The sequence below is a fragment of the Salvelinus namaycush genome, chromosome 31 (genome assembly GCF_016432855.1).
Source record: "Salvelinus namaycush isolate Seneca chromosome 31, SaNama_1.0, whole genome shotgun sequence".
NCBI lineage: Eukaryota > Metazoa > Chordata > Actinopteri > Salmoniformes > Salmonidae > Salvelinus > Salvelinus namaycush.
In genome coordinates this window covers 37,584,629-37,608,691 of record NC_052337.1, presented here as the reverse complement: position 1 = coordinate 37,608,691, position 24,063 = coordinate 37,584,629, and the positions used below count along the sequence as shown (strand labels likewise).

The window sequence follows — 24,063 nt, the reverse complement described above, 5'->3', positions numbered from 1 at the left end:
CCAAAAAACAAAAACAAACAAAACAAAAACAAAAACAAATCAAAATAGATTTTAGATTCTTCAAAGTAGCCACCCTTTATAAAGAAAAACCCTTGAATGAGTAGGTGTGTCCAAACATTTGACTGGTACTGTATATCCACTGTACATTAAGACATGGGACACAAATAATACAATTGCCTCAAGAATATCATACACAACCTTTTCCATTATTATTTTTCATTATAATTGCCAGAGCCTCAAAAAAAGGTATCTCTATACACACTACACTTTTATTAATCAAGGTAGTTTATCGCTCTTTCTCTGTTTTGTAATGCTACCTGAATATTTTGAGCTAGCATTACCTCACGTTTTTTCACCCGATGCTCTGTAGCTGTCTTTAGCGCTTGTTACTCCACCCCATCCCTCTCTCCTCTCTCTGTGTCTGTACGCTGTGCTGCTGCTCACTGCAGCCTCATTCAATCAAAAGCTCTGGGCTCTGCAAGATTCAATTAAATGTGCAGCCTATAAACAACATTTAATTCCAGGATAAATTCAATTCAAGAAGCTTCCATGATTAATTTGAATGGATTCAACATTTTACTGTGATTGATTTCCCCAATACACCCCCATACCATAACAATTGTGATTTACAATGTATACATTCCTCAAGGACTCTAAAGTGTCTATCATAGTCCAAAATGTGTATGCTTACACACACCAGTTTTCTAGAATATTGCACTGCTGGCTTTCAAACTTTTCGAATTCTCAGCGCAGCTCAAGCAATTTCTCCAACTGTCAACACATTCAAATTAATAGAGTACGCGTTCCAGAGTCGCGTTGGTTTACTGCAAGGTGCACATTCGATGGTGGTCTGAGTGCTATGTCACAATGGGACGCCGGACTGTCGCGTCTCAGTGTCTGTGGACTATGATTTATGCTTTACTCTCACGGCAGCCTGGTCTCATAGACTAGACTTAACATAGCAAATGTAAATTCAAGACACCCAAATTAGTATGATGTGTTATGTTTGGTATGGTAACATAAGACATGTGGTTAGTTAAGGCAGTGGTTGGTCGGGGTGGATAGGTGGTCGTATAATGCAAATGTCTAGCAACCCAAATGTTGTGAGTTCAAATCTCATCACGGACAACTTTAGCATTTTTGCTAATTAGCAATTTTTCAACTACTTACTACTTTTTAGCTACTGTGCAACCACTTAATATGTTAGCTAACCCTTCCCAAACCCTAACTTTAACCCTTTAACCTAACTCCAAGACTTAACCCTAACCCCTTACCCCTAACACCTAGCTACAATTCATAACATACACTGCATGACCAAAAGTATGTGGACACCTGCTCGTTGCCACAAGAGCATTATTGAGATCTTAAATTCGGATCTTAAATTCTGTTTAAACACCTCATAGTTGGTGAGTGTTTCAGTAGCTAACCCAAGAATGGTCCTACTCTGTCATCCTATCTGCTGTGAAACCCAGTTTCCAATTAGACACAATTCCCCATTCATTAACATGAAATTGTATTAGCTTAACTTTTTCAATTATGACTTTCATATTAACAGCGTGAGAAAGTATGCTTACGCTCCTTAGGAGATTTTAGAAGTGTAGAAGTGTGGTCCTATTTTGGATCCTCTGGAGTCACTGGACACTTTAATTTAACACCTCTACTATGTCTATGGGGCTTTGAGTGCAATCACATGTCGCTGTAGCAGCTCTCTGTAAAATGTATGTCCACTGTACACCACTCCAACCAGAAAGCCCTTGTACTTTGTTTTCTCCTCACATACACACTATGTGAATACAAACATGTATTCGTTTACAGTACACACACGCACGTAGGCAGAACACACACATGTGGTTGCACGCGCACACACACCCTCCCTAAATCACAGCTCACTGTCAACAGCCCAGGATTATTAGGAGCATTTGACTGGTCTGTTACTAGGCAACTGAAGCCATGGCAACCAATTCATTATGAAGACAGGGATGGGACAGGACAAAATGCATCAGGGAATGGGTGGGTGGGGAAAGAATTGCAAGACTTTAATTTTTCCCCGCAAAGACAGCCATCCTCTCTAAAAACCCTGTGTAGCATGTCCTACCAGTGATCCAGTACTACACTCCATGTGATGGAATAAGAGAGAGCCGAGTCTCTTTTCCTAGTTCTTTGGTTACAGTACTCTTGATTCTGCACATTCATTTCCTGCTGGTTTCTCAGGTGGCGATGTAATTCAGCCTTCTATTCCATGTTAGTATATCATAATCTGAGGTCATCATGTGTTCCCCTAGCCTCCTGTATTTTTTACATTTAACATCAGCCAATTGCGCATGTTAAAACAGATGTGAAATATTGCAGTTTAAGGCCACCATTGCAACTGGGTCCATTTTGTTATAGAGCATGGTTGAATGATGACTGTGGTTAGTGAGTTATGGAGGTTGTACTATAGGGCCGTACGAGCTCCATTAATTAAGTAATTGTAGATCCAGAGCTTTTTCTCAGTGGAGAAACCTCAGCACTCTTCTCCCAGTTGTGCTACACTCTCTAGGAAGCTGTATCTTGCTCCTTTGTGTCCCTCTCTTTCCCTATCGCTCACCTAATCAGTCCGGGTTTCAAATACATGTGTATTTGATTAATTGTTATATAAAATAGCCTACTCTTTGGAAGTATTTTCAAATACCTGGATTAAATGAATGGGAGTGTATTTGAGCATTTTCAAATACATGCCAATACTTTCCAAGTACATTCCAATATTCAACTACTTTTAAAATAAAACATATCTGAATACTTAATTTAAAATGTCTGTGAAAGTAATTATCAGTCCCATTCTATTTGCCATGGTCTTTCAACCTCAACCCATCTCTTTTGATTAGTAACAGTCCCAAAACCTAAACCATAAAACATACACGTACACTGACAACAAAAAAATGGAATCAGTAAACTGCCTAGAGATAGTGTCAGGGCCTCAGGTGTCTCTTCTTGTCTCAGACAGTCCATCAAAGATACACACAAAAAAGAGTACCTAAAATATTTTCATGTTTAAGACTAAATTATTCAGGCCCGCTCTGATCCCTCCCCTTTCTATTGTCATGCATGAGAGTCGAGAGAGAGAGAGAGAGAGGAGAGAGAGAGAGCTCCATTTGAGACTGAGCGGCATCAAGTTGAGAGCTCATTGAGTAATCTAATTCAGAGGCTCACCACAGCCCCTTTCTCCATGTCTCCCTCCCTGCCTCTCTGATTCCCCCTCTGACTCCCTGCCTCTCTGATTCCCTCTCTGACTCCCTGCCTCTCTGATTCCCTCTCTGACTCCATGCCTCTCTGATTCCCTCTCTGACTCCCTGCCTCTCTGATTCCCTCTCTGACTCCCTGCCTCTCTGATTCCATCTCTGACTCCCTGCCTCTCTGATTCCCTCTCTGACTCCCTGCCTCTCTGATTCCCTCTCTGAATCCCTGATTCCATCTCTGACTCCCTGCCTCTCTGACTCTCTGATTCCCTCTCTGACTCCCTGCCTCTCTGATTCCCTCTCTGACTCCCTGCCTCTCTGATTCCTCTCTGACTCCCTGCCTCTCTGATTCCCTCTCTGACTCCCTGCCTCTCTGATTCCCTCTCTGACTCCCTGCCTCTCTGATTCCATCTCTGACTCCCTGCCTCTCTGATTCCATCTCTGACTCCCTGCCTCTCTGATTCCATCTCTGACTCCCTGCCTCTCTGATTCCCTCTCTGACTCCCTGCCTCTCTGATTCCATCTCTGACTCCCTGCCTCTCTGATTCCCTCTCTGAATCCCTGATTCCATCTCTGACTCCCTGCCTCTCTGACTCTCTGATTCCCTCTCTGACTCCCTGCCTCTCTGATTCCCTCTCTGACTCCCTGCCTCTCTGATTCCCTCTCTGACTCCCTGGCTCTCTGCCTGTCTCCCTGTCTTCAGATGCATTCTCATCTTCCTCTGAGGATTTATGAGACACATTGAGACATAATACTACATTGAGTCAGACACTAATACTTCTAGAGCTGTTTTTGTCATTTCTAACATAGTATGTGCTTGAAGGCTTGAAATACACCAGAACTTAGTTTGCACCAGAACCAAATGTTTCTTTAAACAGAATACTTCATGACGCTGATTGGAGCACTAGGCCACTGTGTAGGCCACTGTGTAGGCCACTGTGTAGGCCACTGTGTAGGCCACTGTGTAGGCCACTGTGTAGGCCACTGTATAGGCCACTGTGTAGGCCTATTACATAGCATCTAATTAACAATGAAATAGTATTCATAATATTATTCATACCACTTTGGGTTGACAAAGCCTCTTGCAATAATGTGGAAAGCTGTGGAAACTGTTCCAACAGACATTTCACTAATAAGGGCCCAAATCAGCCGTGCCTGCCAACCACACCCGGAGTTCAGAAATAAGCCTCATAGACAGACAAGGGGAGGAAAAGGGTGGGGCCTCTGATTTCCTCCAAACAATCCCCTTTTCTCCTTCTCCATTCCTCACTTCCTCTCCTTCTCTCTCTTCACCCCCCACTCAGTCAATTGTTCCTGCACCTGTGACGTCCTACTGCTAAACAGTGCCATCGCAAGCTGCTAATTCTCACAGGTACACCCTCACACCTTACACTATGAACTCAATTAACACCTAACTGCATTATCCTCTCAAGAAGGTATTTATAACTCGCTAAAAAGGGCAGCCGGTAGCTTTGCGGTTAAGAGCGTTGGGCCAGTAACTGAAAGGACGCTGGTTTGAATCCCGGGGCAGAGTGGGTGAAAAATCTGCCCTTGATCAAGGCAATTGAGCCTGTGAGTCGCTCTGTATAAGATGACTACAATGTAAACTAATTGATTTCATGTACTAAATCGTCGAGTGCCTAATACATCTTGTCTTATTTATGTTATATGTGAATTATCAGGCCACAGGAAGTATACACTACCGGTCAAAAGTTTTAGAACATCTACTCATTCAAGGGTTTTTCTTTATTTTTACTATTTTCTACATTGTAGAATAATAGTGACGACATCAAAACTATGAAATAACACATGGAATTATGTAGTCACCAGAAAAGTGATTCTTGAAATAGCCACCCTTTGCCTTGATGACAGCTTTGCACACGCTTGTCATTCTCTCAACCAGCTTCACCTGGAATGCTTTTCCAACAGTCTTGAAGGAGTTACCACATATGCTGAGCAATTGTTGGCTGCTTTTCCTTCACTCTGTGGTCCGACTCATCCTTAGATGCAGAAGGTTGTAAAGAGCGGTATAGAGTAGTGTTGACGCAGCAGAGATAAAATCAGGCTCGTGCTCTTGCATGTGTAATCTGCTCCTAATGCTTCTCACAAAAGGTAGCCCTTTTTTGTGCAAATAAATAGTAAAATAAATAAACTTTTAGCCCTCTATCTAGGAATACAGTCTTCCCTTTTCATGCTTTCACGGGGTAAAGCTATCATATCCACACAGAATGTCAGATATACAGTATATTCCTCTTTGAAGGATTAGTTAGGGTTTGTTACTTGATCATTTACCTGTTTTTAACTCCAACATTCTGAGGACACATGCTAGAGGTCAACTTGGGCCCCTGCCATTTTAAGTCACATGTTGTCTATTAAACTCTGCAGAAATGAGTAGTGGGCCTAGATGTAATGCACCCTGAGAAGTGTGAAAAGGAGAACACCACAGTGCCATATCTAACAGCAGGCCCCAAGGGTGTGATGACAGAGTGTGGACAGGAACTGGCTGGTTGTGTAATGGCAAATGTTGCATGTGTTGCCCAATGGCTTCCCTTACCGTCTGGTTGTCCTCGTATAGCTTGAGGTCATAGCCGCTTAGCTCCACACAGAAAATGATGGCGGTCACGCCCTCGAAGCAATGAATCCACTTCTTCCTCTCCGAGCGCTGCCCCCCCACGTCCACCATCTTGAAGGTGAGCTCCTTGAAGGTGAACTTGTTCTCCACGATGCCCGTAGTCATGTCGCGGGAGCACAGGATGTCCTCCACGGTGGGGATGAACTCGTTGGAGGAGATGCGGTCCAGGTCGTTCAGATAGTAGGCAGTGTTATCCTCCAGGTGGTACTCGTTGGAGCGGCAGAAGCACTCCTGCACGCCTGAGTCGGCCCACAGGCGCTTCATGACTCCCTGCAGCTCCTCTGTGATCTCCCCTTTGCTCTCGGCCGGCCCGGTTAGAGCAAAGAGCTGCACGGCGTCATAGGCGCGGTCGGGGTTGTGGAAGTCGATCTTGAGCGTGGCCAGGGCACGGATGATGCGTGTGAGCGAGTCGATGGCGTTGTAAAGGATGAGGGGCTTGTACTCCTTGCAGGCATCCAGATTAAAGCCTCCGCTGTGGATGATCTTCATCTGCTTGACGATGGTGCTCTTGCCAGAGTTGCTGGTGCCCAGCAGAAGGAGCTTGATCTCACGTCGCTGCCGCTGGCTCTCCGAGCGCAGGTGGCGGTCGATCCGCCGGGAGCGCCGCGCCGCTTCCTTCTCCTCCGAACTCTGCCGGCAACCCATGGTCGTCTGCCACGCGGTGAACACCGAGGAAAACGTGGTGATCACAGAGGAGAACGTGCCGGGTGGCAAAAGGGGCGCGTCCGGGGTCAAACTAAAATAATCTGGAAGATCAAAAGGAACAGAGATAAGAGACTAACGAAGAGAGGGATGGATGTCAGAGCAGGAATAGGATTACGTTTGAATCTTCAAAGCTGCAGGGGCTTGATGGGAAGCAAGAGAGACACCTTCCAGTCAGAGCAAACAAAGAGAAACAAGAACCATAGAGCAGGAATGACTCAGGAATATTTCATTCTCCTCGTGATCTAGAGGCTGTGCGTTGGTCCTCTGTGGGTTCATCCCAGGATTTGGGACTGACGTTGGCACAGAGCTCTACCAGGACATGGTGGGATGCCCACACAGAGCCTGGAGCTGGGGCTTGGGCTGGACTGCCTAATTCCACGGATGCTGGGGGTCATATCAGGGGTCACCCCCTGAGGAAACTTACAGAGCAGGAATGGAGATGGAGGTGTTAGTGAAGACAGTGTTCGGGGATGATGTGTAGGTGCAGCAAATCCCCCTCGCTCTCCTCCCTCATGGCTCTCACGTCACCGCTCCCTATCTTGGTGACAGCAGTCATCCAGGGCAGTCCTTCACGCCTTGTCTACCTCCTCTCTGGGCTATATTCTGCTCCGTTTCCTCCTCGCAGTGGTGCGTCTCAGGAAACTGAAGGCCCCCGTTTCTGCCAACAAAAGAGGGAGAGGAGAGACATGATCAATGAACACAGTCCTGATGAATCAGAGCATAGGAGCCCGAGAGGAAACCGAGAAGTGGAGCTGAGCTGCTTCATTTACGTCTCACAAAACACAAAACACACAAAATGCAGATACTAAAATACACACTCAAACAAACATGTAGAGAGAGACACACAAGGAACACAAAATATCATACCCCCAAAACTGACAGTGTATTTCCACTGCAATGCATGTGGAGCACACAGCACTCGTTCTCTTGGTCAAAGCCCAGACCTGTATCTCGGATCCTCAGCTGTGTCGCCATACTGTCCCTCTCAGTGCTCACTTCCTCTTTACTGTTTCTTTCTAACAGGCGTTTCTCCTATCTATCTCCATCTGCAGCCCTGTGTTACCATAGACCTAGTCAGAGCTGAGTCATACAAAAGAAAACACACACACACACACACATATACACACAAACACGCATCCACACACACACGCATCCACACACACTAAAGCAAACCCAAAAGATATCCAGGGTGTGAAACGGAAACACATGCAAGATGAATGAATCTCCCCCTAGCCGCTCTCCCCTCACTTCGCCCCTGGACTCTCCCGCTCTCCTGTCTACCTAAGGCTCTGCAAGCTGATGTCATGTGTGCTGTTTATTTACTATCACAGTGGAAAATAACTGCCTCAAGCCGACAGGTGCCTCTCACTCTTTCATTCCACTGCAAAGCCTGATCTCTGCCTCAACCTCCAATTTGTGATCCTGCAGGTGCATGGTTCAAAACAGTCAGGATTTTTTTTTTGCAGCTTTGGATATCAAGCAGAAAACAAACAGATTGCCTTACAAAAATACTGTCTACAAAAATGCTGAAAACATTTTGCACCATGTGGATTTTTCTGGATGATTAAAATGTTCTTACATCATATAATCACCGTGTGAATACACTGCATTTTATGTGCTGGAATACTGCAGGTAGTCTGGCCCAAAATGATTGGCACCCTTGATAAAGATGAGCAAAAAAATACTGTATCAAATAAATAATAACGACACTGAGTGAACAAAACACTAGGAACATTTGCTCTTTCCATGACATAGCCTGACCAGGTGAAAGCTATGATCCCTTATTGATGTCACTTATTAAATCCACTTCACTCAGTGTAGATGAAGGGGAGGAGACATGTTAAGTAAGGATATTTAAGCCTTGAGACAATTGAGACATGGATTGTGTGTGTGTGCCATTCAGAGGGTGAATGGGAAAGACAAAAGATGTAAGTGCCTTTGAATGGGATATGGTTGTAGGTGCCAGGCACACCGGTTTGAGTGAGTCCAGGACTGCAATGCTGCTAGGTTTTTCACACTCAACAGTTTCCCGTGAGTATCAAGAATGGTCCACCACCCAAAGGCTATCCAGCCAATTTGACACAACTGTGGGAAGCATTGGAGTCAACATGGGCCAGTATCCCTGTGGAATGCTTTCAACACTTTGTAGAGTCCATGCCACGACGAATTGAGGCTGTTCCGAGGACAAAATGGGGTGCAACTTAATATTAGGAAACAGTTCCTAATGTTTTCTACAGTTGTGTCAAGTTGGCTGAATGTCCTTTGGATGATAGACCATTCTTGATACACACAGGAAACTGTTGAGCGTGAAAACCCAGCAGCGTTGCAGTTCTTGACACACATACCCCGCTTAAATATTTTGTCTTGCCCATTCACCCTCTGAATGGCACTCATATAAAATCCATGTCTCAATTGTCTCAAGGCTTTAAAATCCTTCTTTAACCGGTCTCCTCCCCTTCATCTACACTGATTGAAGTGACATCAATAAGGGATCAAGGCGTTCTCAAAGATCCACCTAGTCAGTCTAGGTCATGGAAAGAGCAAGTGTTCCTAATGTTTTGTACACTCAGTGTAGCTCAGTATTTGTATTATTTATTTTATGCAGTCTTTTTTGCTAATCAGAACCAAGGGGTGCCAATCATTTTGGACCTGACTGTATATTACAGTGAATGGGCTGCATTATGAGCTCGGACTCTGGGACTCTGATAAATAGATGCACATTGTGACAGGACAGACCGTATGCTATTGGTTGTGTAACAAATGTGAAATCACGCTGTGGCCTAGTTTTGTTGGCCAGACTACCCTCTTCAGACCTGTCACACACAGAAAGAGAGACAGACAGACGGCGAGGGAGAGACTGAGAGGGAGAGACCGAGAGGGAGACAGAGAGAGCATTCCCCAAAGTTAGTGAGGTCCACTCTTGGAAAGACTAGGAGGACTGTCTGACACAGCAGAAGCACCACACAACGCAAACAGGAAAGACAGTATTGTTCTTCTGTTTCAGGCACCTGATTGCCCAAGCTCTCAAAATGGCGGAGCCAGCCAAACCAGTTAGAAAGCTGCACATCACTGATTTTCAGAGGCCATAAAAGGAGTTATTACAACGAACGGTGCATGAGCTCATTTCAATGTGCAATTTCAGCGTTCTTCAGCATTGCCATACTGCCTCAGAGGTAATGCTTCTTTAGATAATTGCTGAGGAGGTGGTGGGATGTGTATTTCTTCATGATTACGCAACAATATCCCCACATTTACCGCAGGCTCTTGTGTATGATATTACCCATTTCCCTCTCTGAATGTACAGACTGTCGTACACTTAATGGTGGGTTTATTTGTTCAGTTAGATTAGATAGATTGACGGTTTAGGTATTAGTTGAATGGCGAACGAGCATGGTATTTGTCTTTTGGTGTTAACATTACACTTTTGCAAGCATTTAAAGGCAAACATGCAACTGAGCTAAATGATCAAAGCTGAAATACACCAATGGGCAAATTATTTTGATCAGTTCAACTATCACTTTACTCCCTGTCGCTACATTTTGGCTTGTTTCGGTTGTTCAGTTGACCAGTTAATTCTACATGTAGGCCACTGACTTGATGGCATGACAATGTATGCATTATGTTAGTGTGGAAGCACAAACACCAGGGGCAAGATAAGGCACGAGGTCGGTCGGCAGGCCTTCCACTCTGAACACGCAGAAAGTCAGGTATAATGGGCACAGTGGAGTGCCTCCTCTGCTTACGGAACTACAGAACTGCTTGCACTCTTTCTCGTAAGGCACGTGCTAAGTGAGAGGGGGGCATATGGGGTTAGTATCACTTCACAAATATTATTTCAGTCAACTACCATACCCCACCCTTTTTGTGTCCAAATGAAACCGTACTTTTTGAAACCGTATAACTGGATGCACTTTAAACCTGGTTACCCGGAGCACACTTCACCAGTTCACTGAATCAAGGACAGTAGTTGTGATGTGGAGAATAATGGAGTTGTGTGACGTAGTGAGGGCGTGTCCCTTTTAAGAGTACGCGAGAGGAGGGAGAGGGAGCGCGGAAGGTGCCGTGGAAAGAGGCCAGGCCAGACTCATGTTTAATGGTGAGCACTGAGGTAATGTGATAGTCAGGGTGAGACCAGCTCCGTCACTCTCTCACCTCTCGTTCACTACACGACACAAATGGCTTCCTCTCCCTGAGCGCACCTCCTATTTCTAATTCGACCGTGCCGCGAACAATTACAATATCTAATCATTATTAGAAATGAGCAGATGTACTACTGTCACGGTAGTGTAATGGGCTATTTCTGTCATGATAGTGGAAAGCACCAATTTGCCATCAGAAAAAGGTCAATCATATTAGTTTGGGAGGTGATGGTAATCCTCAGAGGGTTGGGTAATAGAAGATTCCTGGTTAACGGACAGAATGCATGCACAGGTCTTTATTACCTGCATGAACAATTAGTTAAAATGTACATTATGTGCAAATTGTGTAAAACCCACACATGCATGACATTGCATCAGCATGTGTAGGTGTTCAAATGGAAATGGAAAATGTTATGTATGATGTTCTTGAAGCAATTGTGTTATTTGTGTCCCATGTCCTAATGTACTGTGGATATACACTGAACAAAAATAAAAATGCAGCGTGTGAAGTGTTGGTCCCATGTTTCATGAGCTGAAATAAAAGATCCCAAAAATGTTCCATACGCACAAAGATATTATTTCTCTCAAATGTTGTGCACAAATGTGTTTACATCCCTGTCAGTGAGCATTTCTCCTTTGCCAAGATAATCCACCTGACAGGTGTGGCATATCAAGAAGCTGATTAAACAGCGTGATCATTACACAGGTGCACCTTGTGCAGGGAAAATAAAAGGCCACTAAAATGTGCAGTTTTGTCACACAACACAATGCCACAGATGTGTCAAGTTTTGAGGGAGCTTGCAATTGGCATGCTAACTGCAAGGATGTCCACCAGAGCTGTTGCCAGAGAATTTTATGTTAATTTCTCTACCATAAGCTGCCTCCAACGTTGTTTTAGAGAATTTGGTAGTACGTCCAGCTGGCCTCACAACCGCAGACCAGACCACGTGTATGGCGTTGTGTGGGCGAGCGGTTTGCTGATGTCAACGTTGTGAACAGAGTGCCCCATGGTGGCGGTGGGCCTATGGTATGGGCAGGCATAAGCTACGGACAACGAACACAATTGCATTTTAACAATAGCAGTTTGAATGCACAGAGATACCGTGACGAGATCCCGAGGCCAATTGTGAGGCCCATGTTCTGTGACCAGCAGACGCATATCTATATTCCCAGTCATGTGAAATCCATAGATTAGGACCTAATTTATTTATTTCAATTGGCTGATTTCCTGATATGAACTGTAACAAATTGTTGCATGTTGTGTTTATATTTTTGTTCAGTAACGTTATATGATACCAGGACTATCCACACATCACCACTCTTTTTCACATGTAGTATGGACATTATCTTTTCCTTACAATTAATAAATAAAATAGGACTATGAAAGAGGTTGCAATGGGGTCAGTCTGCTAGCCTTCCTTTATTGTCACGGCTGTCGACAAAAGAGGACCAAGGTGCAGCGTGGTGAGCGTACATGTTCCTTTATTAAACAAGACGCAGAACAAAACCATAAACACGACAAACAAACCGTGAAGCTCAAAGGCTATGTGCCCTAAACAAAGTCAACTTCCCACAAACACAGGTGGAAAAAAGAGCTACCTAAGTATGGTTCTCAATCAGAGACAATGATAGACAGCTGTCCCTGATTGAGAACCATACCCAGCCAAAACATAGAAATAGAAAATCATAGAAACACAAAACATAGAATTCCCACCCCAACTCACGCCCTGACCAAACCAAAATAGAGACATAAAAAGGATCTCTAAGGTCAGGGCGTGACATTTATCCAATGGGCTGGGCTGAATTAAATAGAATTAATCGAGAGGCACATACAGATTGTAGAGCGAGACAATGAAAGCCAAGCCAGACAATTTAAGAATTGAGGAACAGGCAGGTGCTGTTTTGTGCTAGTGTCATGTTTAGTGATGATAGAGTTGCTAGACAGAGAAGTAATGTTGTTCTCAGGTCATTATGTTTTCATAGCGGAGTGTGTGATGAGTATGGTTTTTGTTAACTACCAATGGTTTAAAAATGAGGTGAACAGGTGTGTGTTCATGTTTTGTATTTGAAGAGGGATCATGTTAGGTGTTCAAAGTAGAGCAAACATACTGTACTGTCCATTGTCCAAAGGTTTCTGACACAACAGCCAGCTTGACATGTGTTGAAATAAACATAAGTAATCAAGTAGAAATACAGGTATACAGTAGTATGATTTTCAAATTCAAAAATACACCTGAAGAGGTGTGTTGTTTTAGATATGATAAACTCTGCATACTAGTTGTTCCGAGAGTATGCAGCAGCTCCCCCAGGCCGAGGGTTACCATGCCTACCTTGTATGCCACTGCTCCATCTCTCCTGCCACTGAACAGGCCTGGCTCTGGCAATAAATAGATTATGTAAGTCCTGACAAAAAGCACAATGGCATCTCTGTCTTATTGATGAATACTATTGTTACGTAAAGCATCTCACCAGCAGTTGCATTGTGCGATATGCCCCAGTCCCTCTTCACTCATGTCTACACACATGCATGCCCCCCTCCTCACACGCGCATACCACATGAACACACATGAACACCCCAGGCCTCTTCCCAACAATCACAGTCACTGGTTACTTTACATCACGCTGAGGTTACTTCCCCCCCTCTCCCTCTCTTTCCTCTCCCTCCTCTCTGTCTCTTTTTCTCTCACACTCTCTCTTTCTCACTCCCTTTCTCTCTCCCATCTCTCTCTCTCTGCCAACGGTCCTCCGTGAACCTCACAGACAGTAAACTGTGAAATAGGGATCGTTTTGCACAACGCTTATGGTTCTAATGTTCCATTTACCCATTGGTCCATGACAGTGCAGGGACAGGGACAGTGGTTTTGGGAGAGAGGGAGGGTAGAGGGTTTACTACCTGCTGGAGGCTGGGGTTCCTGTGGTAGCAGAGCAGCCTGGCAGACTGAGGGTACTGAGGACACCAGACTAAATAGTCAGTCAGTAACCGTTGCCCTCCCTGACCTGGCTCCCCCAGTAGACATGAAGACGGTTGAGCTGTGTGACACATTAGCCTATAGTGTTTTCAACCAGTGAAGGCTGCTGAGGGGAGGACAGTTCATAATATTGGGTGGATTGGAGTCTATGGAATGGTATCAAACACATCAACGATGTGGTTTCCATATGGTTGATACCATTCCATAGACTCCAATCCACACAATATTATGAACTGTCCTCCCATCAGCAGCCTCCACTGTTTTCAACCAACAAAATGATTGTTAACGAACAATAATGACCAACTTCCTGGCATTGACAACTTCAATGGAAAGCTACTGAGGATTGTAGCTGACTCTATAGCCACTATTATATATGTCATATCTTTTATCTGAGCCTAGAAGAAAGTCTTTGTCCTCAGGCCTGGAGGAAAGCCAAAGTAATTCCGCTACCCAAGAGTGGTAAAGCGGCCTTTACTCTTTCTAATAGCAGACCTATAAGCTTGCTACCAGCACTTAGCAAACTATAGGAAAGAATTGTTTGGCCAAATACAATACTATTTCTCTGTAAACAAATTAACAGACTTTCAGCATGCTTATAGAGAAGGGCACTCAAAATGTATTGTACTGACACAAATGACTGATGATTGGTTGAAAGAAATTGATAATAAGACATTTGTGGGAGCTGTTCTGTTAGATTTCAGTGCAGCCTTTGATATTATTGACCATAACCTGTTGTTGAGAACTTGTGTTATGGCTTTTCGACCTCTGCCATATCGTGGATTCAGAGCTATCTATCAAATAGAACTCAAAGGGTTTTCTTAAATAGAAGCTTCTCTAATGTCAAACATGTAAAGTGTGGTGTACTGCAGGGCAGCTCTCTAGGCCCTCTATTCTTTTCTATTTTTACCATTGACCTGCTACTGGCATTAAACAAAGCACGTGTGTCCGTGTATGCTGATGTACACATCAGCAACCACAACTAATGAAATCACTGAAACCCTTAACAAAGAGTTGCAGTCTGTTTTGGAATGGATGGCCAGTAGTAAACTGTTCCTGAACATCTCCAAAACTTAGAGCATTGTATTTGGTACAAATCATTCCCTAAGTTCAAGACCTCAGCTGAATCTGGTAATGAATGGTATGGCTGTTGAACAAGTTGAGTAGACTAAATGACTTGGCATCACCTTAGATTATAAACTGTCATGGTCAAAACGTATAGATGCAATGGTTGTAAAGATGGGGAGAGGTCTGTCTGTAATAAAGAGATGCTCTGCTTTTTTGACACCACACTCCACAAAGCAAGTCCTGCAGGCTCTAGTTTTGTCTTATCTTGATTATTGTCCAGTCGTGTGGTCGAGTGCCGCAAGGAAAGACCTAGTTAAGCTGCAGCTCGCCCAAAACAGAGCGGCACGTCTTGCTCTTCATTGTAATCAGAGGGCTGATATAAATACTATGCATGCCAGTCTCTCTTGGCTAAGAGTTGAGGAGAGACTGACTGCATCACTTCTTCTTTTTATAAGAAACATTAATGTGTTGAAAATCCCAAATTGTTTGCATAGTCAACTTACACACAGCTCTGACACACACACTTACCCCACCAGACATGCCCGAAGGGGTCTTTTCACAGTCCCCATAAAACAGATAAAGCAACACCTCACGGCACAACGTCTCTCCCCTATTTGACCTAGATAGTTTGTGTGTATGTATTGATATGTAGGCTACATGTGCCTTTTAAAAAACATGTTTTATGTAGTTCTGTCCTTGAGCTGTTGTTGTCTATTAATGTTCTGTAGTATGCCATGTTCCATATTTTGTGTGGATCCCAGGAAGAGTAACTGCTGCTTTTACAACAGCTAATGGGGATCCTAATAAAATACCAAAATACCGTAATAAGAAAAGCAGCGCAACCTAAATAGGTTGTGAGTAGGCTTGGCTTGGTGAACGACATTACGGGAACAGAAAGTTGAGAGTGAGAAGAGCTGACCTGATGGGACTCGTGATCATTTAGACAGATAAATGTTGGTGTGTGTGAGGCTGTCCAAACTGCCTTTACCTGGCTTTGACGTTTATACAGCGGCATGTGAATCAATGACTGCCCTGGTGCAGTTGTACTTAGAAATGAGATCCAAGCAGCTTAGCGTGTCCTTTAATCTATTCTTTGTCGTCATCGTCAAACTAAAAGTAGGATGCCAATCAGATTGTTTTCATATTGAATAAAGTGATTGAATTAGACCACTGTAAAATAAATAAATGTTGAGAGTCAAAAATCATATCATCTTTTTTCTCTTAGGCGACCAAGAAATTCAAGGACCTGTGTTAGAGTGAACTAAATCTGTATCTAATATTCCTGTGAATTCTAGCTGGTTAGATGGGAGAGAGCTGAGTGACAAATGTACACATTTTCTCAACGTTTAAACAGAATTATTTTATCGTTTAATCGTTAATTACATGTGAATTGACAATTCAGATATAGTCATGCATATGACCACTAGGGGGCGATGCAGTTCAAATCTACCGCAGTCCTGGCTGCCTACCAGATGGCGCTCACCTTACTGCTGTCCCCCTCCCACTCAGCAACGATAGTAGTTAATGCCGTTTTTACGTTCTCTTCTGTGTGCCTCTCCTCCATGTTCTAAGTGGTCAGTCAGTACATGGTACCCCTCCTGTCTCAGCCTCCAGTAATTATGCTGCAATAGTTTATGTGTCGGGGGGCTAGGGTCAGTCTGTTATATCTGGAGTATTTCCCCTGTCTTATCCGGTGTCCTGTGTGAATTTAAGTATGCTTCCTCTAATTCTCTCTCTCTTTCTTTCTTTCGCTCTCTCTTTCTTTCTCTTCTCTCAGTGGACCTGAGCCTAAGGACCATGCCTCAGGACTACCTGGCCTGATGACTCCTTGCTGTCCCCAGTCCACCTGGTCGTGCTGCTGCTCCAGTTTCAACTGTTCTGCCTGTGGCTATGGAACCCTGACCTGTTCACCGGATGTGCGCTACCTTATCGCAGACCTGCTGTTTTCAACTCTCTGTCTCTACCACACCTGCTGTCTCTAACTCTGAATGATCGGCTATGAAAAGCCAACTGACGTTTACTCCTGATGTGCTGACCTGTTGCACCCTCTACAACCACTGTGATTATTATTATTTGACCTTGCAGGTCATCTATGAACGTTTGAACATCTTGGCCATGTACTGTTATAATCTCCACCCGGCACAGCCAGAAGAGGACTTCTCCATCTGGGCCGTCACAGTTTTTTTCGACATAGCATCTTGCAGTCTGGTTCTAGGTATGCCATCAGGGCATTGAAGCCGACATCCTCTACCAATGACAATGGCTGCATTTGAACTGCAATCATTTCTGTAATCAGCACTGTGATTTTCTCACTCACACATTTTTTGTGTGAAAAGCCTGTCTAATGTCTGTTGTTGGGGGCCTGTGCTGCTGCCAGCAACGGTTTGGGTCTCACAGTACCTCCCTGCACTCTGATTTACATTTTGTGTAAAACCCCACCAAAAAACAAAATTTTCTAGATGTTAACGATCCCAATTTAATTTAAATGTTTAACACCTCTAAAGGACACAGAGATGATGGCTTGCCAGCCTTGTGACCAACCAACTGACCAATGAAACCATTGTTAACAAACTAGTAATACAATAAAAAATGTAAATCAAGACATTTCCCATGAGACGGATCTGGGCCTTCAGTTTAGCCAACACAGGCCTTTTGTTCCGATAAATCAGTTGTGAACAATGGGATGAGGCCATGCAATACTACTGAGGCACATACAGTATATGTTGTTCAATTACTTTGAAAAAGCAGGGCTCTGGAATTTTCTGGTCTATAGAGCATTTCTTTTTTGGATTGAAGACACAAGTTTTCTATCTTTCTCGCAACAAGCTAGGGATTCTGAGGCACACTGTGACGTCTGACTGATTGAGACAGTACACATGACTTAAATCAGCCAGTTAATTGTTCCTGATAACTCCAGCTCAGAGCAAAGCACTCTGGGACAGGGAGGCAAAGGAAGATACATATAGAGTTTAGAGAAAGACAGAAGGGTTGATACATTTTGTTGTAAGGGAAAGCTGAACTTTATGCAAATATTCTTCAATATCACGGAGCGATTGACTAATCGAAGCTCACTTTATCGTCAAGTCCCTACTGGATTGGCTGTTGATACCAAGCACCAGCTAGCTAGCTTGCTAGCACATACATGAGGGTGAAGCTAGCGTGGCGATGCGAAATACAAGTGCTAGGTAATCCCTGCGTTACAGGGGATTTCCACTATCCAATTCTAGCAAACTGGTCAATCACACAGCGATATCGCTGAGTATTTGCGTAAAGTTCAACTTTCCCCAATTTAGGTCCCACCCAGTTCACGCTGCCCTGCCCATGCTTGCATCTTCCAACAGTCCCCCCGCCCACTTCGCTTTCCTCCATTAAAAATGAATGGGTTCCATTGTTGCATCACCCCCTATCATGTTTAGTGGAGAAGTACTGTAAGTGGTAGTTTCACGAGCTAACGCTAACTAGCGTTTGCGCGTGACTGGAAATCTATAGGCAGGCCTACTCTAGCATATGCTACCGTACCTGTAGACTTCCATTCATTGCGCTAGCATTGGCTCGCGAAACTACCTTCAGCTTCCTCCATACTGCAGACAGACATTCAAATGGTATCCACGAGTTCATCTGACTCTGGGTAAGTAGAGAATGGCTTAATTGCCAGAATCTCGTAGTATCCCTTTAAAGGTACAAAAGGTCTGGATTATTAAGAACATAATGCTGGTAAGATTAATATTTAATATTTGGGGGGTTAACCTCACTACAGTTTAATAACAGACTAGGAGCTGTGCTGGATCTCGGGAATTTAGAGGGAGCAAAACCCGAATATTGATTTGATCTGTAGCTACAAGAAAACAAGACCAAGTCACAAAATAATAACTGAAACTGATTCAGAGTCAAAAGTACTGAGATTGAGATTGTGGTGGAAACTTTCAATGATAAACTCGCTGTTACTGGAACACTGAGAAATTACTAATTATCAATGCATAGCCTGCAATTCAGTAACTGGAGATGATTGATTTACAGTATTTGGTTAAGAGCTAGTGGAGGAATGACCCATGACCACCCTAGATGTTCTGAGGCGTAATTCAACTTTGGTTTCATTGGTGTTGGATTGTATAATAATTCAAAGTGTATTGAATTTGATCCAATAAAGTGGAAGTGCTCACTCAAAAATGTGTTAAAATATAGCTTTAAAATGAGGCAAAACACACATACCAAAACGCAGATACCAGCAGGCTGCCTTCAAAAAACTCGGACAACAACCAGAAAGTCAATTTAATATCCCTCAGGCAGCAGAGAAAAAGATCAATGTCACTCCACTACAACCTTCCATCACAAACAGACAGACAGCACAATGTCCTCCTGCCTCTGAAAATTATGACTGGCTTCATATGTTCAATAAACATGGACATTTCATGAGAATGCTTTGCATGCTTGAGGCAAATGTTTCAACCTAAAAAATTTCCTGTATCGCTGTAGTGAGTCACTGCCGGTGAGCTCACTCATACCATCCTACGTCAGAGCCATAGTAGATGTAGGTCGCAGACTGAGTGATCTTCAGGACTCAGCACTTTGTGTTGCATTATACAAGATTGAGAGTTTGGCCTGAATAGAGTTGTTGCTTCAATATGCTGGTTAGTTGGTGCCCTACTAGCTATGGGTTTCCCATAATAACCCAGATCTGATCCCAGTTCACAATCCTGACGCCCTCAATGTCGTTTGTCCTTGAGGAATGGAATGCTGCTAAAATAGATCAACCCGTTAGAAACAGGCCTCTATATACAGTATCAGAGCACATTATCAGACATTAGTGCAACTGTCAGACACCCAGTAGATGTGGAATATGTACAGATAGAACACTTAATTTGACTAGACTGTACATTTAGAGCACCAGTGACTTCTCAAAGAGCCCTAAATGAGTCCATCATCATCACTGGGTCTGCGTTCGCTCTCCCACATGACAGTGATTAGGGGGAGTGAGAGGGGAGGGCGTACATGATAGTGATTAGGGGGAGAGAGCGGGGAGTGTACATTTTCTGTACAGCATTTTCTGTACAGCACTTTGAGATATCAGCTGATGTAAGAAGGGCTATATAAATACATTTGATTTGATTTGATACATGACAGTGATTAGAGGGAGAGAGAGGGGAGTGTACATGACAGTGATTAGGGAGAGAGGGAGGGGAGTGTGTGTATGACAGTGGTTAGGGGGAGAGAGAAGGGAGAGTGTACATGACAGTGATTAGGGGGAGAGAGTGTACATGACAGTGATTCGGGGGAGAGAGGGGGTGTGTGTATGACAGTGATTAGGGGGAGAGTGGGGGGAGTGTGTGTATGACAGTGATTAGGGGGAGAGAGGGGGGAGTGTGTGTTAGCTGATAAAACTTACTGCCCCAAGATGTGTCATCTGACAAAGTCCCCCCAGAATGACCCAGGATTCCTGTCAAATGAGGTGAGGGGAGGGGCCTCTGGCAGCCTCCTTGGATTCTATATGGATAAATTAATCAGTGCTGCAACCATATCTGGGACCTTGTGTTCAATCAGCAAGTTCAATAAATGTATTATAATCATTCATTTCCTAAACCTTCTGGGGTACATCAGAGGTCGCCCATAAGTTTCTTTCTGTTGTCTCCTGACTCGTGCCAGAACTTTTAATTGGCCTGAGGAAATACCAGGCGTCCTCCCGTGTTCTGGGAGCTGGGTGTAGGATGTGTGGGATTGGGTCATAGTGAGAGCATTTACTCCCCTATTGAGGCTGCTGGGGTAGGACTTCTGGCCAACTTCACAATTACTCTTTACTACCAGGGATAACATCATGGAGGGAATATGGCCATTGCTGAAATGACAGAACACTTGTTCATAACATGTTTACCGCACAAACTAACAATGTGATATACTGTTGTCATGAACTGTTGTTAGACTTACAATTCAAGTATAACTAAACCATGTTTATAATTATCTTCTGTAGGGATTAGGATGAAACATTCAAATAAAGTGTTACCAAACCCATGTCTTAAACTAAGAATACAAAAAATACTTTTGTTGTCCTTGCCTCACCCCACACATCCCAAATATGGACACACACACAGAAAGCACACAGTATAAAGGAATGCTTCCTCAGACAGTACGCTGGCTCAGCTTCTCTCAAAACACCCACTGCATGCTGGGGGCTTTTGCGCCACACATATCCCCAGGAACCGTAATAATAGTTATTTAACTGAATTATTTGATAAATGTTTTGGTTTTTAACCCCGACAATCATTCAGTTGTTTGAGAACATTTGTGCATGGACCACTTACAATTTAGACTGAAGATCTGGCCTTGACCATTGTGTTTGTTCATGATTTGGTACACTCACTCTCTCGCTTTCTGGCCCTGGGTGGGAGGCAGACACTAGGTTTTCGATTGATTAGGATCCCCAATAACCGACACCAATGTTGACAGCTAATCTTACTGGGGTCTGACACATAACGAAAAATACATTACAGACAAAATACTTTACGTTTTCCATACATTTAAAAACATTAACATGTAGTGTGTGTGTGTGTGTGTGCGCATCTATCAGTTACACATACATGTCAGTACATACACTCAACAAGTAGGTCACATGGGTACACTGTTCCTACATCATGGTAAACAATGAAAGGCAGTGTTCATTTTTCATCCCTCCAAAACAGTGGGCTGTAGAGAGGGTTGGGAGCAGGGTAGTGGTGGGGGCTCAGTGTAGTTACTAGCAGATCCTATGTGATAAGGGACTGTGTTTGGTGTGCCTTGCCTCAGCGCCTGCCTGTGCCCCTCTGCCTTCCCGTCCCGCCGATGGAGCGGGTCACACTGAGTCACAAGGCCAGCCGGCGCTGACAATGGCACATTTGTGCACAGACAGAGCCGTGAGCCAGCCCACTCAAGGGAAAGGATGGTAGAAGGTGGAGCGAGTCCAGCAATCTGTGTGTGTGTGTGCGTGTGTTGTGCCTGTATCTATGTCTGTCTGTCCATTTACTTATGCCTGTGTGTGTGTGTGTGTGTGTGTGTGTGTGTGTGTGTGTGTGTGTGTGTGTGTGTGTGTGTGTGTGTGTGTGTGTGTGTGTGTGTGTGTGTGTGTGTGTGTGTGTCTCAATGTCTGTGAAACAAAACTGGGATAGTTATTTGAGTGACAAAGCAAACACTCAGTCAGGCTGCTTTGTAGCTTATTCACTCTTCAACCTGCTTAAAACCAGTTGATAGTATTCTTATTTAACATAATCATATTTCAGGACAAGGCTCAGGCTACTTATCTTTCCACTAACACAGGCACAAACACAGTTATATTTTTCTCATGACCAGTGGAGGCTGCTGAGGGGAGGACGACTTCCCTGGTTTCCATGTGTTTGATACCAGCCCATTACACTCCATTCCAGCTATTACTATGAGCCGTCCTCCCCTCAGCAGCCGCCACAGTTTTTTTTTAACAGAAGGGAAACTGTGGGGGAACAGCCATTTTGTGTCTGCTGTAAGCCACTGACTGTTAGTTAACATCCTGCAGTTGGTGCTTTCATCATTGGGTCAGGATGAGGAAACTTAGCTGGAATAGACTGCAATAGGAAACACCAGTACAGCAGCAGGGTCATCAATATGGGTGCCGTATTGAAAGAATACTGGTCAGTGTAGGGCAGTCTCTCCACACAGCTGCCGCGCCATGAGTCTGGCAAGCAAGCCTCTGGAAAAGACTGCAATGTGCAGTAGAGGTTACTGACGAGCAGTATCAGATATGTATAAATCAAATTTATGGCATGTTAAGATACAGGGAAACCTTGCACCATATACACCAACTCACAAAAAACGTATTATTCCACACTGGATAAGCCCTCAGTCAAATGTATCCATAAGTACTTCCATAGATCTTGCTGACAGCAGTTGCTATCAGTCATAAGACAAGGCTATCAGTCATAAGACAAGGCTATCAGTCATAAGACAAGGCTATCAGTCATAAGACAAGGCTATCAGTCATAAAACAAGGCAATCTGACATACTTTGTTTCCTCCAAACCTTGACGTTTAAAAAAAATCTGATTCAGACAAAGAATGATATGATGCCAATTTAACAGTGTTCAAGGGTATCTGTACACATGCACGTGTGCACACACACAAACACACACACATACACACAGTTACAGACTTCTGTTGGCCCATGACCTCCACATCAACTTAATATTCCATTACTAGACCTGCAGACAGTGGTGTCCTTGCAGACTTGCCACCTTCCATCAGTATGCAGGCTTCATTTGCTGCTCTGGGACACTTTGGATGTGCTGTTGAGGTTCCTGACCTAAAGCCAGTAGCAGCCATGGTCACAGCACACACAAACATAGTGTACACACCCACATACACATACACATACTCAAACACACACACTCAAAAACTGTCACCTCTCAAACCCTCTCCAACACCCTCAATGGTCCTCCAGTCCAGAGCATCCCCACCCCTCCCTTCCTCCTCCTCCACCACCACATCCTCCACCACCTCCTCCTCTTCCTCCACCACCTCCTCCCCTCCTCCACCACCACCTCCTTCCCTCCTCCCTCCACCACCACCTCCTTCCCTCCTCCTCCACCACCTCCTCCCCTCCTCCTCCACCACCACCTCCTTCCCTCTTCCTCCACCACCTCCTCCTCCTCTACCACCACCTCCTCCCCTCCTCCACCACCACCTCCTCCCCTCCTCCACCACCACCTCCTTCCCTCCTCCACTCCTCCCCTCCTCCATCACCTCCTCCTCCTCCGCCACCACCTTCTCCGCCACCACCTCCTCCACTCCTCCCCTTCTCCCCTCCTCCACCACCTCCTCCACTACCTCCTCCTCTCCTCCACCACCTCTTTCCCCCCTCCTCCACCACCTCCTCCTCCCCTCCTCCACTACCTCCTGCCCTCCTCCACCTCCTCCACCACTTCCTCCTCCACCACCTCCTCCTTGTACTCTGTCATATGACTGATGTTATGTGTGAGGAATGGAACACAAAGATGCTCTGTTAGTTCCTTTGCTCTGCCCTCAGTAATTAGTGCTGGGAAGAGGGCCCATCGTCCTCAGGCACACACACAGGGTCCTAGTTCTGAGCGCCAGCACAGATTAGCGAGGGAGAAAGGGAGGAGGGAAGGAGAGAAAGATAAATTAATTTATGTAGATTTACATAAAACTCAACGATAACCTAATGCTTACTTACTGTAACGTTACTACAAACAGATAAAGCCCCACCCTAATTTGATTCAGTCCAATTGACAGTCAGAAATCTAGGAAGCCAGTCAGCATGATGGGTCACAAGAGCCTTGGCACAGTATTGGACCTAGCAGAATAACAAATAAAAAAGGTACATCC

The 24,063-nt window shown here is 44.4% G+C and overlaps 1 protein-coding gene across 2 annotated transcripts in view; it reads right to left on the bottom strand.

The window, feature by feature from the left end:
- Positions 1-24,063, bottom strand: part of LOC120026400 (guanine nucleotide-binding protein G(z) subunit alpha-like) — a 38,508-nt gene that overhangs the window by 7,491 nt on the left and 6,954 nt on the right. The window contains exons 2-3 of one of the 2 annotated variants that reach the window (XM_038971259.1): positions 6,977-7,210; positions 5,770-6,593 (exon numbers count right to left, since the gene is read on the bottom strand). In XM_038971259.1, coding sequence (XP_038827187.1) covers positions 5,770-6,492 — 723 coding nt within the window. In that variant the 5' untranslated portion in view covers positions 6,493-6,593; positions 6,977-7,210. Of the gene's footprint in view, positions 1-5,769; positions 7,211-24,063 lie in introns of both variants that reach the window. The other variant, XM_038971260.1, reaches the window with a different exon arrangement.